The sequence below is a fragment of the Chlorocebus sabaeus genome, chromosome 6 (assembly GCF_047675955.1).
Source record: "Chlorocebus sabaeus isolate Y175 chromosome 6, mChlSab1.0.hap1, whole genome shotgun sequence".
Lineage (NCBI taxonomy): Eukaryota > Metazoa > Chordata > Mammalia > Primates > Cercopithecidae > Chlorocebus > Chlorocebus sabaeus.
In genome coordinates this window covers 55,624,244-55,641,460 of record NC_132909.1, presented here as the reverse complement: position 1 = coordinate 55,641,460, position 17,217 = coordinate 55,624,244, and the positions used below count along the sequence as shown (strand labels likewise).

General features: G+C 43.8%; 1 protein-coding gene across 2 annotated transcripts in view; it reads right to left on the bottom strand.

The window, feature by feature from the left end:
- Nucleotides 1–17,217, bottom strand: part of LOC103234345 (putative adhesion G protein-coupled receptor E4P) — a 45,885-nt gene that overhangs the window by 4,272 nt on the left and 24,396 nt on the right. For both annotated transcript variants that reach the window (XM_037994377.2, XM_073017048.1), the window contains exons 10-15: nucleotides 15,911–16,075; nucleotides 14,837–15,031; nucleotides 9,077–9,312; nucleotides 5,214–5,280; nucleotides 4,537–4,628; nucleotides 1,169–1,349 (exon numbers count right to left, since the gene is read on the bottom strand). In XM_037994377.2, coding sequence (XP_037850305.2) covers nucleotides 1,169–1,349; nucleotides 4,537–4,628; nucleotides 5,214–5,280; nucleotides 9,077–9,312; nucleotides 14,837–15,031; nucleotides 15,911–16,075 — 936 coding nt within the window. The remainder of the gene's footprint in view (nucleotides 1–1,168; nucleotides 1,350–4,536; nucleotides 4,629–5,213; nucleotides 5,281–9,076; nucleotides 9,313–14,836; nucleotides 15,032–15,910; nucleotides 16,076–17,217) is intronic.

The following is a 17,217-nucleotide window of genomic DNA, read 5'->3' as shown; positions in this document are numbered from 1 at the left end:
CCCACAATTAAAGATGAAGAAGTTGAGACTCTTGCAGGTAAATTGACTTGCCCAAGGTCACACAGCCAGGACTCAAAATCTTGTCATCTTTATTGAGAGCCCTGACGCTAGCCATTACACTCACCCATCCTCCATGATTCCAAGAATTGCCTTTCTCTAACCTCCTTAACATTCTAAAACTGATTTTACTTCTTCTGTGAGTGAGAAGTACCAAGCATTAAGGCATTAAAAGATTGAAGAGAAATTAATGACATGTTAAGATAGCATTTTGTCACTAGCATCTTAACTGCTTGTAGTTTTATTCAACAGCAAAGGGAAAATGCCAGGAGAACTGGTCCTAATTTTCTATGGAGAGTAAAATTGAAATAACAACACTCACTGAGATCCTAATGTGTACTAAGGACTATGCTAGGAGATTGCACTGATTCATTTAAATATTCAACCCTGTAATGAAGGCATCACCGCATCTGCAGATGAGAAAACTACAGATGATACTCAGAAAGGATAGGCAGTTTACCCAGAGTCACACAGCCACCTACTCAGTGGAGGAACTGGGATTAGACTTGAAGTCTTTTTGAGTTTGTGGTAGATTGTACCACATATTTCAGCATCACTTCCTGTAGTGCCCCTCACTACAGGAGGATTATTCATCCCCTTCTTGGTGAACTGAGGTATGGCCATGTGACTTGCTTTGACCAATTAAATGAGAGCAGAACAGAGGTGCATCACTATTAGGTAGAAGCTTTAAGAGAGCTAAGCTGAGCTTTCTCACAATCTCCTTTTCCTGTGCCATGAAACCATCAATGTCCCAAAGAGGTCATACCTTCAGCCTGCACCCCAGAGGAAAGATGATGTACTTATGTAGCACAAGCAAGAAATAAACATTTATTGTTGTAAGTTGCTAAGACTGAGTGTGGGAGGCAAGGGGCTATTTGTTATTGCAGCATAATCCATCTTATCCTGACTGATCCATGCTCTTCAGAGATATGATGCTAAACAGATGAAACCCACAGGATATAGCATACCCCAGCAACACCTAAACCCTCATCCTCAAATCAAGACAACCCCAAAATACAATTATAAAAGGTCAGAGAAGAGTGAGAATGTGAACAACCATTCAATTAGACTTTGGGACTAGGCTGATGACAGACAAAATAAGTAGTCTTACCTGGCGATTAAGGAGACAGTGTACCACAAACAGCAATGCTCCCTGAAGAGTGTTGATGATAGTGAATGAGTATGCAAAGATTGATCCAATCGTCTTCCCTACTTCTTCAACCATAAAAAGACCAAGGCCCCAAGAACAGCCCAGGATAAATAGCTGAGCAATGGCTTTAAATGTCATGGCTCTGCAGGGAATAAAAGTAATAATAACTACGGTTTACCAGGTATTCACCACAAGTGTAGTTAACATTAGTGCGAACTAAATGCTTTCCCTTATTTAAACCTCACAACAGCTTCATGCAGTTAAGTGACATATACAACAAGGTCACACAGCTTGAGGATGAAGTGGAACCCATGGTTTCAATCATGGCAAATCACTGAGAATAGTGCTTTTTCCCCAGCGCTGAAAATAATTTGATTTATCTGCATGTCTTCTGCCTAGACTTTTTGGAAGATTTATGGGAAAATGCCTTCTAGAAATCTGTATTAAAAATTTTGAATAATGGTGAATTCCTGACTTTAGAACATAACATAATGTTGGATTTCTTCACACAAAAAATATTGTGTTTCATATAATGGAGTGGGATTGTTGATGGCAGCTGGCTGGGAGAGCTAATGAGTGTGTGTGTGAGTGTGTGTGTGTGTCTATGAGACTTCACTTTTTACTTTTTGCATTACCCCCTGGGAATATAAACTCTATGAGGGCAGGGATTTTGGTCTGTTTTACTCTCTGCTTTATCTCCAGTCCTTAGAACAATGCCTAGCACAAAGTAAATACTCAATACATATTATGGTTTGTGATAAACTTGCTAATCAGTCCTTCCTGCTCCTGATTTGGTTCCTAGGTTTTCCACAACTGCAATCTAGCTTGGTGATTTTTCTTATATCCAGTCCTCCTTCCATTTATGCTTACAGAAAGATATATACTTACAGAAATGACAGAAAACCTACCTATGTCTACATTTAGGAGACAGCATAATCACTGGTATATCAGGATTCTCCCATGACAACTTTCTCTTTGACCTAAAGGGTGCCATATGGCTTCATCCCCACTGACCATAGCCAGTTGTCCCAGAGTAGACACCTGACCTATAAAGAGTCAATCAATCCATTTTCCCCCAGCCAACCAGATTTTCTGTCTTAAGCATTTGAAGTAAGAGGCTTGGAGAATGAATCTCTGAGAACCCTTTGGTTCTGCCCTGTTCATCAGCTGTGGAAAGTCAGTCTGCAGGGAGAAGAGGACAGAGCCAAGGTGCAGGCAAAGGGAGTCATAAATACGCGATTTTTGTTTCTTTTTGAGATGGAGTCTTGCTCTGTTGCCCAGGCTGGAGTGCAGTGGTGCAATCTCGGCTCACTGCAACCTCCGCCTCCCAGGTTCAAGCGATTCTCCTGCCTCAGCCTCCCAAGTAGCTGGGACTACAGGTGCCCGCCACCACGCCCAGCTAATTTTTGTATTTTTAGTAAAGACGGGGTTTTGCCATGTTGGCCACGATGGTCTCGATCTCTTGACCTTATGGTCCACCCGCCTCAGCTTCCCAAAGTGCTGGGATTACAGACGTGAACCACTGTGCCTGGCCAGTTATGGGATTCGATAGCACTATGGTTTATTCTGGAGCTTAGGAGGCAAAGGGACTCAAGTGGTTGGGGGCTTCTAACAGATCTGGAACAAGTCTCTCAACTCCTCTTATCCAGCCTCCCCTTCCTGCCATGATGTTTGAAATTTCTAGAATCCAAGTCCTTCCTATTGAAAGAGCACGATGTTTCCACCATGTCAGTGTTAACCTCGGATTTATTACTTAAGAAATAGACGAGATAGTTAATCTCTACCCCAAAGTATGGCATTAACCTAGTGTAGCACAACAGGATAACTGTCTATTCACCAGCAAGAGGAAGAGGTTGGCAACAGGGCATGGCTGCTGGGGATGAGGTCAGACATGGAGCTTGCTGCTTGCAGTTCTAAGGAAGAAGTGAGCCCTTAGAGGGTAAGGAATTGAGAAATAGGGGAATGGGGAACCACCAAGAAGGGTGGCACTTTGACCCTCAATAATTGAGGAAACCAAGGCTAAGAAATATCAGACTGATTTCGTAAGTAGAGGAGACTAGAGACAGGGCTTGAAATAGACAGACAGTCCTTTTAATTTTCATACACATGACTCACCAAGGCAAGATCCTTACCCACCCTTGTGTAAGGTGAGCTGTGGGCTCATATTATCAATGAGGGTATTAGTAGCATTCACCCCATGGGTTGAAAGTATTAGCACGCCATGAAATAATATTGATAAATGTCCAGCATCTATCAAGATTCTATTGAACATTAGTTTTTGTCATCATTATTTTTAATAGCGTAGATTGGTACCCATGAGAATTGAGTTTCTACAACCAAAGAAATGGAGTCCAGGTCAGGTGCGGTGGCTCATGCCTGTAATCTCAGCACTTTAGGAGGCTGAGGCGGGTGGATCGTCTGAGGTCAGGAGCTCGAGACCAGCCTGACCAACATGGTAAAACCCCATCTCTACTAAAAATACAAAAATTAGCCGGGGGTGGTGGCATGCACCTGTAGTCCCAGCTACTCAGGAGGCTGAAACAGGAGAATTGCTTGAACCCAGGAGAATTGCTTGAACCCGGGAGATGGAGGTTGCAGTGAGCTGAGATTGTGCCACTGGACACGATCGTGCCTAGGTGACAGAGTGACACTCGGTCTCAAAAAAAAAAAAAAAAAGAAAAAGAAAAAAAGAAAAAGAAAAAAGAAAAAGGAAAGAAAAAAAAAAAGAGAAAGAAAACAGAGTCCAGAGGTATATGGGCTCTTGGTGGAGTGGGAGGAGGATGCTGATTCTCTTGGAAGAGTATGTTATACAAAGGAGGCACTTGATGAGTGCTTCTTTTACTTTTTTTTTTTGAGACAGTCTCGCTCTGCTGCCCAGGATGGAGCACAGTGACATGATCATAGCTCACTGCAGCCTCAACCTCCCTGACTCAAGTGATTCTCCTTTTGCAGCCTCCCAGATAGCTGGGACTGCAGACACACGCCACTATGCACAGCCAATTTTGTAAATTTGTTGTAGAGACAGGGGTCTCAATATGTTGCCAGGCTGGTCCTGAGCAGCTAGACTCAAACAATCCTGTCACCTCAGCCTCCCTAAGTGCTGGGATTACAAGTGTGAGTCACCGCACTCGGCATGAATATTTATTGAATAAGGAAATGAAGTTACCTGAAAATCAGAGTTTCTATTTCTTCTATAAATTGTCCTTCACATACCTTTTATCGTATACCAAGGTAATTTAGATCATATTTCTGCGTGGGTTCTTTCTTTCCCAAAAGAGTGATCACGCAGGAATAACGTGTGGGGGCCACTGATTCTGGTGCCCTCTTACCTGGTATCCTGAATGGTGGAAACTTCTTTATTGAGGGAGGAAAGTTTGCTTCTCAAAATCCACAGAATTTGGAAGTAGAACACCAGGTTTATCTGTGGGAACCACATGAAAAAAGTGACTTGGAATTTTCTTTTGGAGCCATTTTATACAGTCTAATTTCAGGGGGACCTAAGAATCTTTTCCCAAAAGACACAGGTTTTATAAAGATGGTACACCCATATGTTCTGGTCTATTACATGCAACACACAGCATATACCCTGTAGCATTTGGTGCTTGATTCGGTGACGATACAATTTATCATTCCAACCAGGACACTTTGAAAGTGGAAGGGTGCTATTAATGTCTCTACCAGGGAACGGGTGTCATCAGAAAGTTCCTGGCAAACAGGAAACCAAGTCATCCTGTGTAGAGAGGCCAACCATTAAATATTTGTTGAATGAATGAATAACAGCATTTTGAAAAAGAAGTCCCAGGAGAGATGATATTATTACATCAAAGCAACAAGTGAGCCAGGGGGAATCCAAGGAAAGAAAAGTGAAGACAGAAGACAGAAGAAGAGGGATTGATCACATTAGGCTGTATTTCTTATCTTCATCTCATTTCCCCTTAGATAAGAAAAACATTTTATATGCTTGGTCAACCCAAGGCGGGCACACCCATAAATAATTATCACCTACCAAGATAATGACTGCCACTGGCCCCGTGAAGCTCCAGATGAATCCTTTATCAGGCTTGAGCCAACAGCTGTTGAGAAAGAGAGAGAAGTATTAACTGCCTCTTCCCTGGGAGAAGGCAGAGACCTTGAATGCAGGCTCCTGGTGCAAGATCTGAACAGGGCCAGGAGTTGCTTCGCTCAGAATCCTGAATTTTAGATGGAGTCAGATGTGAGTTCTCATTTGACGCAGATGCATGCTCTGAGGCTGAGTTTTTTCAAGTGTATAATAGAGCTGATCAAAGTACTGGAAAGATTAAATGATGACTGTAGCTCTCTACTGAGGCTTGAAGTCAGGGAATGTCAGTTCTCTATCTTCGTTGTTCTCCTTCTAAACAGTGTCGGCCATTCTAGGTTTTTTGCCTCCTTTATCTAAACTTCAGAATCAATTTGTCAATATCCACAAAATAATTTTCTGGGATTTTGATTTGGAATGTGTTGGATCTATAGATCAAGTTGGGAAGAACTGCCATCTTGACAACGTTGAGTCTTCTTATCCATGAACATAGAATATCTCTCTATTTGGATATCCTTTGATTTTTTTTCATCAGAATTTTGTCACTACTTTCATATAGAACTTGTAGGAAAGATTAAAGAAGATAATGTGCTTAAAGTTTTTGACTACAGTTCCTAGCAATGAGTTCATGGTAATAAATGTAGTTAGCAAGTTGATAATGATTGTTATATTGAGAGAGTAAAAACAGTAACTTAACTACAGCTATAAAAACTAACTGTAATTAAGCATATTCCATGCATCAGGTACTCTGTTGTCCAAACAATGTGTATTCTTTCTTGGCTTATGATGGCAAAGGTAGCATACCTTTTTTTTTTTTTTTTTTTTTTTTGAGACGGAGTCTCGCTCTGTCGCCCAGGCTGGAGTGCAGTGGCGCGATCTCGGCTCACTGCAAGCTCCGCCTCCCGGGTTCCTGCCATTCTCCTGCCTCAGCCTCCTGAGTAGCTGGGACTACAGGTGCCCGCCACGTCGCCCGGCTAGTTTTTTGTATTTTGTAGTAGAGACGGGGTTTCACCAGGTTAGCCAGGATGGTCTCGATCTCCTGACCTCGTGATCCGCCCGTCTCGGCCTCCCAAAGTGGCATACCTTATTTTTAAATGGAAGTTGAGCGCCTGAATCTCCAACATTCAGTAGGCAGAAAAGCTTCCAAATTTAAGTTCTATCCGAAGGGTTGCCAACTATGGCCTACGGGTCAGATCCAGCCCACTACTTGCTTTCATAAGTTTGACTGAAAGACAATCATACTCATTCAGCTACATATTGTCAATGCTGCTTTCACACTACATGGGCAACATTGAGTAGTCACCTCAGAGACCCTGTGGCCAGCAAAGCCAAACATATTTACTATCTGGCCATTTATTGAAAATGTTGGTTCCAAGTCTTTGCTATAGTAAATAGTGCCGCAATAAACATATGTGTGCATGTGTTTTTATAGCAGCATGATTTATAATCCTTTGGGTATATAACCAGTAATGGGATGGCTGGGTCAAATGGTATTTCTAGTTCTAGATCTTTGAGGAATTGCCACACTGTCTTCCACAATGGCAACCCAAATGTCCATCAGTGATAGACTGGATTAAGGAAATGTGGCACATATACACCATGGAATACTATGCAGCCATAAAAAAGAATGAGTTAATGTCCTTTGTAAGGACATGGATGAAGCTGGAAACCATCATTCTGAGCAAACTATTCCAAGGACAGAAAACCAAACACCGCATGTTCTCACTCATAGGTGGGAATTGAACAATGAGAACACTTGGACATAGGTTGGGGAACATCACACACCGGGGCCTATTGTGGGGAGGGGGAATGGGGGAGGGATAGCATTAGGAGATATACCTAATGTAATTAACGAGTTAATGGGTGCAGCACACCAACATGGCACATGTATACATATGTAACAAACCTGCACGTTATGCACATGTACCCTAGAACTTAAAGTATAATTTTAAAAGAATACACACACCAAATTCCCATCTCCCATAATAGAAAAAAATCAGAAGGGAGTACCTAAAATTGTAAAAAAAAAAAAAAAAAAAAAAGGAAATGTTGGTCAACTCCTCTATCATTCTATCTCCACCATTCTGGCAGGATATAGAGTTCAAGCTGGAAACAAAGTATCTCTTTGACTTTAAGAGGGACAACATTGGGAGGCCGAGGCAGGCAGATCACCTGAGGTCTGGAGTTCAAGACCAGCCTGGCCAACGTGGTGAAACCCCATCTCCACTAAAAAATACAAAAATTAGCCGGGCATGATAGTGGGTGCCTGTAATCCCAGCTACTCAGGAGGCTGAGACGGGAGAATTGTTTGAACCCGGGAGATGGTGGTTGCAGTGAGCCGAGATCACACCACTGCACTCCAGCCTGGGCAGGTGAGCAAGACTCCACTGCAAAAAAAAAAAAAAAAAAAAGAGGGACAACATACATGATAAAACAACATACATGATGTTTTAGTGTATGCACAACCTACTTCCTAACCCAAGCACCATTAACAAAATATTAACTACTTCAACTAAGTGTTGTGTGTTGAGTTTTGCAAGCTTCTTTAGTGAAGCAATAAAACATGGCTATTCAGAGTATTGCCTTGAAAATTCTGACTTACTCACCTTGCAGCTCTGACCTTGGAAAAGTTTATGAAATGCACTCAAGCCCAGGTGTCCTGTGCGTAAGAAAATAAACTGCTGACATCATAGGGTCATGGTGAGAATGGCATGAGCTGCTGCATAGAGGAAGCACCATTTTTGATGCACCACAGGGCTTTGATACTTTTAATATTGGTGTTATTCTTGACATCTTGGAGATTCATCTCAGCCCATTCCACCTACTCTTTCAGAATCCAGGAGAACATGTAGCTCATGGGTGCTTAATGTGGGGCTCTGAATTTGCTTTTTTTTTTCCTTTTGACACGAAGTTTTGCTCTTGTTGTCCAGGCTGGAGTGCCATGGTGCAATCTCAGCTCACTGCAACCTCCGCCTCCTGGGTTCAAGCGATTCTCCTGCCTTAGCCTCCTGAGTAGCTGGGATTACAGGCATCCACCACCACACCCAGCTAATTGTTTGTATTTTTAGTAGACTTGCGGTTTCACCACGTTGGCCAGGCTGGTCTTGAACTCCTGACCTCAGGTGATCCGCCCACCTCGGCCTCCCAAAGTGCTGGGATTACAGGTGTGAGTCACTGTGCCTGGCCGGAATCTGATGTTCCTGTCTCGGAATTAACTGAAGTTGTATTCAAAATTTTGTTTATATGTACATTTGTCTGAGGAAACGGGCTTTGACTTTCAATAAAATTCTCAAAAGGATCCAACCTCAAAGATGCTGAGAACCACTGCTCTAGGGATTTTCAAGAGAAAACAGAATTCAGGCTTAAGGAAGGACTGGTTTGAAGTATAAGTGGCAATTAAAAGATGGACTAAGGGCTGAGTGCGAAGGTTCATGCCTATAATCCCAGCACCTTGGGAGGCCGAGGCACGTGGATCGCCTGAGGTCAGGAGTTCGAGACCAGCCTAGCCAACATGGTGAAACCCCATCTCCACTAAAAATACAAAAATAAGCCAGGCATGGTGGCAGGCACCTGTAGTCCCAGCTACTTGGGAAGCTGAGGCAGGAGAATAACTTCTTGAATCCGGGAGATGGAGGTTGCAGTGAGCCAAGACCTCACCATTGTACTCCAGCCTGGGCAACCAGAGCAAAACTCCATCTGAAAAAAAAAAAAAGAAAGAAAGAAAAGATGGACTAAGAAAACATTTTGATTTTAAGTCACGCAGGAACCATGGCCATTGCTACCACCATCATAAAGACACGCATTATGCTTACTGAGTAAATGTTCCATAATTCTGGGGTCCGACTATTGCAGACACAGCAATTATCACAGCTGGGATCCCGTAGCCTACAGGGTACATGAACCTCTTCTTGAATCTGCCCATGCTGGTGTAGTTGGCCACCCTGAGGTTCCTGACGGTGAGGAAGAGGTGCAGCCCTTCCAGGAGCATCCAGGTGAAGCACGCCAGGTAGAGGAAGTGCAGCAGCCCTGCAATGACGGAGCACAGCACCTGAAGGGAACAGAAGAGTCAGGGGTGTACAGTAGATGTGGTCTGTACCTGATTATATGCTCAGCACGTAGCATTTCCTGGATGCTGCCTGGAATTTCTATTTGAGCACCTATAACATTTTGCCTGGGGGCTAAACATTTTCTGAGGACTTCTGCTACTTATTGAAGTCTGTTTACATCATGCATAGAGCAGGGTAGAAACCCAAGGAATATATGTCGTGGGAACAGCCCCCAAATGTATAATAAACAAAAATTGGTAGAATCCACTAACAACGAAGACATGTTCTCTACACTGCCCCCTGGGGATCCTCGGTGGAACTGAGCTCCAAATGACCATAGTGGAAACTCTTAAAAACACATCTATTGGCTAGGTGCAGTGGCTTACGCCTGTAATCCCCAGCATTTTGGGAGGCCGAGGTGCGTGGATCACCTGAGGTCAGGAGTTTGAGACCAGCCTGGCCAACATGGTGAAACCTCATCTCTACTAAAAATACGAAGCAGTTAAATCCAATCAAGTAATATACACACATCCTACTATTTCTGTGTCTCCAGAAACCCTGACTAACATAACCTCCTAACTACCAAATCCAGCGGTCTCTCTACTTGGCATTTCTGGGTTTGTTTGTTTGTTTGTTTGTTTGTTTGTTTTTGAGATGGAGTCTTGCTCTGTCGCCTAGGCTAGAGGGTAGTGGCACGATCTCGGCTCACTGCAACCTCCGCCTCCTAGGTTCAAGCAATTCTCCTGCCTCAGTCTCCTGAGTAGCTGGCATTACAGGTGCGTGCCACCGCACTCTGCTAATTTTTGTATTTTTAGTAAAGACGGAGTTTCACCATATTGGCCAGGCTGGTCTGGAACTCCTGACCTCGTGATCCACCCGCCTTGGCCTCTCAAAGTGCTGGGATTACAGGCATGAGCCACCGCGCCCGTCCATCTGCCTTTCAGCAGAAGCTGATCAACCTAGTTGGCACTTCCTATCCTTTGATGTCCTGGACACTCATCTATCCAGGAATTCTCACCTGCTTATCTTTGAGTCTTCTCATATATCTCGTGTATCTTCCTCCTCTGAATCTTTAGATTACAGGCGTGAGCCACCGCACCTGGCCTGAATTTGCTTTTCCTGTCCCTGAATTAACTGAAGTTTTATTCAAACTTTTGTGTATATGCACATTTGTCTGGGAAAAAGGGCTTTAGCGTTCAACAAAATTCTCAAAGGGATCCAACCTCAAAGATGCTGAGAATCACTGCTCTAGGGATTTTCAAGAGAAAATAGAATTCAGGCTTAAGGAAGGACTGGTTTGAAGTATAGTTGGCAATTAAAAGGTGGACTAGGCTGGTGTGACTTCTAAGCCTCTGTGTCCCCACCTGGAATGTGGAGATTGTGGCTTCTACATCCTGGTGGTCCCTACCTCATATGTGTTTGCAGAGGGCCTGGCACCTGTGAAGACCCTCCTTACAGGGTGGCCTCCATTCTGAGACCATGGCTTCAAGGACTCGGAGAGGATTATGGACAGACTATGTGCAGAGTTCTCCTCCTCCTCCTGTCCCAACGTCCCCTCTTCCTCTTCCTCCTCCTTCTCCCTCTACCCCCTTCTTCCTCCTCCACAGAGCTTTATTCTTAATCCATTTTACGTATCTCTGATCATTATTTCTGCAGCTTGAAGTGTCTCCTTCGTGTAGAAAACTCCAATATCCCTTTCTCATGCTCTAATCTCTCCAGGGCTCCAAATTCCTATTTTCAATTTTCTATTGTATGTCTCAATTCCAGTGACTGACCAGCACCTCTAACTAACAGATTTAAAACCGAATTCATTCTACTTCTTGCTTCAAGTCTGTTCCTCTTTCTCGCCATCCATCTACCCAACCTCCCAAATGGGAAACCTCTAATTCATCCTTATTTCTGCTTTCTCGCACATGTACCACTTCCACATCTATCTGGGCCTCAAGTCTGACCAACTCCCCTTACAAATAATTCTAAAGTCTGGCCCACTTCCTCTAGCAGGGTTTATATTTTAATTTTTTAATTTAATTTAATTTTATTTTTTGAGATGGAGTCTCCCTCTGTCACCCAGGCTGGAGTGCAGTGGCGCGATCTCTGCTCACTGCAACTGTCGCCTCCTGGGTTCAAGCAATTCTCCTGCCTCAGCCTCCCGAGTAGCTGGGAGTACACGTGGCCACCACCACCACACCTGGCTAATTTTTTGTATTTTTAGTAGAGACGGGGTTTCACTATGTTGGCCAGGCTGGTCTTGAACTCCTGATCTAGTGATTCACCCACCTCGGCCTCCCAAAGTGCTGGGATTACAGGTGTGAGCCACCGCACCTGGCCCATATTTTTATTAACTCCCACTCAGACTATTCATAGCCCTATTGCTGTTCTTTCTGCTGCTAGTTTCCTCTCACTCCAGTTACTTTTACCTTCAACTTGTGTTGACCTGAGAAGTGTCTTCTGTCATTCCCAGCTTGAAGTCCTTTCCATTGCTGCCTTGAGCAGGGTTAGGAAATCTGTGGCTTTGGGCCAGTTCTGGCCCAGTATCTATTTTTGTAAGTAAAGTTTTATTAGCACATGGCCACACATATTCATTTACTTTTATCTGTGGCCACCTCTTTTTTTTTTTTTTTTTTTTTTTGAGGCGGGGTGTAGCTCTGTCGCCCAGGCTGGAGTGCAGTGGCCGGATCTCAGCTCACTGCAAGCTCCGCCTCCCGGGTTCAAGCCATTCTCCTGCCTCAGCCTCCCGAGTAGCTGGGATTACAGGCGCCCGCCACCACGACCGGCTAATATTTTGTATTTTTAGTAGAGGTGGGCTTTCACCATGTTAGCCAGGCTGGTCTCAAATTCCTGACCTCAGGTGATCTGCCTGCCTTGGCCTCCCAAAGTGCGGGATTAAGTGTGAGCCACCACACCCAACCTCAGCACATGTTTCTAAGCTGTGAACTCTATGGGGAAAGTAATTGCGGTAGTTCACCTAATTATTAATGTATTCTCAGCACAATGCCTGACACACAGTAGGTATTTGAAGAATATCCATCAAATGAATAAATAAATAAATAAAATAAGAGGTAGGATTTTAGATCATTATATAAAAGCATATATATATATATATATATATTTTTTTTTTTTTTTTTTTTTTTTGAGGCGGAGTCTCGCTCTGTCGCCCAGGCTGGAGTGCAGTGGCCGGATCTCAGCTCACTGCAAGCTCCGCCTCCCGGGTTCACGCCATTCTCCTGCCTCAGCCTCCCAAGTAGCTGGGACTACAGGCGCCCACCACCTGGCCCGGCTAGTTTTTTGTATTTTTTAGCGGAGACGGGGTTTCACTATGTTAGCCAGGATGGTCTCGATCTCCTTACCTCATGATCCGCCCATCTCCGCCTCCCAAAGTGCTGGGATTACAGGCTTGAGCCACCGCGCCCAGCAAAAGCATATATTTTCAAGATGACTAAGTCAACTCCATCTTAACCACAATATTATTTTTACAGATTTTAAAAACATTATTTGAAAATTTTATCAGAGAAGTAATTAGTACCTTCTGAGCACTTAACTATGGGTGAACACTGATCAAATTGCTTTGTAAGTATTAACTCAACTCATATTATTACCTCACTACTGTGAGACAAAAAAATTTTTTTTTTTTTTTTTTTTTTTTTTTTGAGAGGGAGTTTGCTCAGTCGCCCAGGGTGGGGTGCAGTGGCACGATCTCGGCTCACTGCAAGCTCCGCCTCCTGGGTTCACGCCATTCTCCTCCTCAGCCTCCGGAGCAGCTGGGGCTACAGGCGCCCGCCACTACGCCCGGCTGATTTTTTTGTATTTTTAGTAGAGACGGGATTTCACCATGTTAACCAGGATGGTCTCGATCTCCTGACCTCGTGATCCGCCCGTCTCGGCCTCCCAAAGTGCTGGGATTACAGGCGTGAGCCACCGCGCCCGGCAAAAAAAAAAAAATTTTAAGGGCCAGATTTTAAGCTTTGCAGTTGAATCTCTATTGCAACTACACCATTCTGCCATTGTAGCATAAAAGCAGCCACAGACAATATGTAAATGAATAGATGAGGCTGTGTTTTAATAAAACTTAACTTACAAAAACAGAAGGCGGGCCAGATTTGGCCTGAGGACTGTCTTCCCAACCTCTGCCTATTTTCAAATGAAACACCAAGAGGTTAAAATCTGGCCCCCAAATCTTACAGCTAATAAAAAAATAAAACTGGATTTGAACCTAAACTATCTCCAGAAAATGTACTTACCCTTAACCATAAAATTATACTATTTCTCAGGAAAAAAAAAAATTAAAAAATCAACAGAGTGATTTTGTAACTTTCTAGTTGTGTGATCATAGCGTTTTAGGGTTAATAGAAGACTTAGAGAACCATCTAGCTTTAAATCTTCCAGGATCATATGATGGCCATGATCATGATAAAGACAAAAATGAACACTGTTCTCTGAGTGATTAATTCATAATCTTTTATATGTTTTATCTTGCTAAGTTCTTACTAAATCCTACGACTAGGCCCCTGTTTTGCAGAGGAAGTTTAAAAAGGGGAAGCCACAAGAGCTCTATTGTAAAACATGGTGATCATAGTTACATGGTAACAATGTATGTATTCTCAAAAACTGCTAAAAGAATAGGTTGTTAGTGTTCTCACCACACACACACACAAAAAAACAAAAAAACACTACACACACAGCAAAGCTGAGTGTGTGAGGTAATGCAAATGTTAATTAGATCACTTGAGCCATTCTACAATGTATACATATTTCAAAACATGCTGTACAGAAAAAAATATCATATATATAGTTGTATTTTTCAGCTTAAAAAATAAATGTAAATAAATTAATTAAAAGGGGAAGTCACTTCAACAAGGTTTTACAGCAAGTAACGTGAAGAGCTGCGATTCAAGTGCAGATCAGTGCAGCAAACTCACTGCCCACCAAAAACTTAAGCCTCTTCCCCACCCTCAAATCCAGAGTATAGATTTGTCACGAGGAAGTGGCTTCCCAGAGACTACATTTCCCAACTACCCTTGCAGTTATGTGTTATCATGTGACTGAATCCTAGCCAATAGAGTGTGAGGGGAAGTGATATGCACCACTTCCTGGTGTGGCACATATTAACCTCCCACTGTGGGACTCAGCCATGTTCTTTTCCCCCTCCGGGCTGGCTGAAATGTGAACACCAGGATGACCTTGGGAGCTGTGTATGGAAAAATGAGAGCTTCCCTCAGCCTGACGGTGCAGGATAGACACTCTTCAGACCTGTTTGCTCACCCTCTACTGATACATAAGGAAAAAATAACTCCCACTCACATTCTGGAGGTGATCCTAACAACCACTAATGTTACCCTATTTAATACCATCAGCCTGACACTCAATCACTTTGCTAAATGGCCCTTGTATAGGAGGACAACTGAAATGGAGCTCTTACTTTTCCTCTCTACACCATCACTGCTGACTAATGCTTTGCTCTCTATCTTCTTGTGGGACAAGATGGCTGGATTCATTATGACCATGAGGTAATTTGGGTAAATTACCTACCTCAGGCTCAGTTCTGTTGATGCCCGTCAGGAATAGGAGGTGGGCCAGGAAGAGGCAGAGGGAGAACTGTAGGTGGAGGGAGGTGCTGGTGTTCTGGATGGGCCGGCACAGGAGGAAGGTGAGGATGGCCAGGAAGAGGCACAGCAGAGAGATGGCCAGCCCCACCTGGGTGATTACAGTCAGCACAGGGTCCTCCTGCAAAACACCAAAGGGGGAATCCATTATAGTGTCCAGTGGTGGTGTTATGTTCCTGAGGTAGTGTCAGATGGGCTTCCTAGTTCAGTCCCTGAAACAATTGACTTTACCTCTCTGAGACTTAGTGTTCTCATCTTCAAAATGAGGGCAGTAATAACACTCATCACACAGGAATGATAAAAACCGAAACAACTAGACCAGTGCTGGATACAGCTCTTAACAAATGACTAATGGGAGTTGGTGTATAAATACCCCAGCTCCCTTGCAGCTCAGATAGAATGACCCAGAGATGTGAGTTCTACACTGACTCCCAGAGTCCCCCAGAGGGAATAAAGTCCAGTTACCTATGGTGGTAACTGTCTTGATAATGCTGTCTGCACTGACATCTGTCTTACTTCCATCTCATTGTCTCAATCCCCCACTAGTGTTTCCTGTAATCCGCTTTCAGGTAAGCTACTACTATTTGACTCCTTGTCTTAGAACCTCTTTTCTTTCTTTCTTTTTTTTTTTTTTTTAACATGGAGTCTTGCTGTGTCACCAAGGCTGGAGTACGGTGGCACGATCTCGGCTCACTGCAACCTCTGCTTCCTGGGTTCACTCAGTTCTTCTCCCTCAGCCTCTTGAGTAGCTGGGATTACAGGTGTGCGCCACCATGCCCAGCTAATTTTGTATTTTTGGTAGAGACAGGTTTTCATCATGTTGGCCAGGCTGGTCTCGAACTCCTGACCTCAAATGATCCACCCGGCTTGGCCTCCCAAAGTGCTGAGACTACAGGTGTGAGACACCGCACCTGGCCTTTAGAATCTTTTTGTAAGAAATGCAGAGGATGACTCACAGCTTCTGGGACATACACAGGTTCACAGGAATTAATCTTGGTACCTTGGGGGCAAGAGCCACGAGGACGGCAAAGCTGGACAGATGGAAGCACTTGCATTTGGTGTAAGAGCCGTTGCTGCACACACGAGAGCAGCCCTCAGTGGACCAGCTGCCTCCCTCCAATCCCTCCCAGTAGACACAGATATGTTTTGTTCTCTCGTCACTAGGCTGGAAAGAGAAGAGTATGAAAGTGAGTCTCTTCCTGGTTTTATTTTTTATTTTATTTTATTTTGAGACAGAGTCTTGCTCTGTTGCCCAGGCTGGAGTGCAGTGGTGCGATCTCAGCTCACTGCAACCTCCACCTCCCGAGTTCAAGCAATTATCCTGCCTCAGCCTCCCAAGTAGCTGGGACTACTGGTGCACACCACCACGCCCAGCTAATTTTTGTATTTTTAGTAGAGATGGGGTTTCACCATGTTGGCCAGGCTGGTCTTGAACTCCTGGCCTCAAGTGATCCGCCCACCTCAGCCTCCCAAAGTGCTGGGATTACAGGCATGAGCCAACGTGCCCAGCTTATTATTTCAACTTTATAGGTTAATCACTATGCAGTGTTGGAAACTGGATCGGAAATACACTTGTAGGGGAAGAGTTTCATATCACCACGCCTGTGGTGGGTTTATTCTCCATCTATTCTGCCCTTCTCTGGTCAGCTCAGAACCCTGGTGTTGACCCTCTGAATGGCTTCGCCAGCTTCCTTGCTATTTATAGAACCAAAGAGAGGCACTGGTGAGACTCTTTGGGTGAGAGAAGAGAGAGGAATAAAGTATTTCTTCCCTGTGCCCTTTCTACTTTAAACCATCTCCATCTTCTGCAGAGCGATCCCTCATTCCTGCCTCCTGCTTCCACTGAGCTCAGTAAAGCTTCTCCTCCATTGCCTTTTGGCTTCAGCGTGAGAATGGCATCTCACTGTGGCAATTTCTGGATGCCCCAACATTTCATTTCTTCCCAAGCTTTACTGAGGTGTGATTGACCAAAAAAAAAACAAAAAAAACAAAAAAAAAAACCCAAAAAACTATGTTTATACATTCTGATAGATGTATACAGTTTTAAATGATTACCACAATGAAGCTAACACATCCAACACCTCACATATTTGTGTGTGTGTGTTTGTGTGGTGAATACATTTGTGATGCACTTTCTCAGCAGATCTCACGTATACACTTATTAAGTGTAGTTACATTGAGTGTGATACATTAGGCTGGGCATGGTGGCTCACGCCTGTAATCCCAGCACTTTGGGAGGCTGAGGCGGGCAGATCACCTGAGGTTAGGAGTTTGAGACCAGCCTGGCCAACATGGTGAAATCCTGTC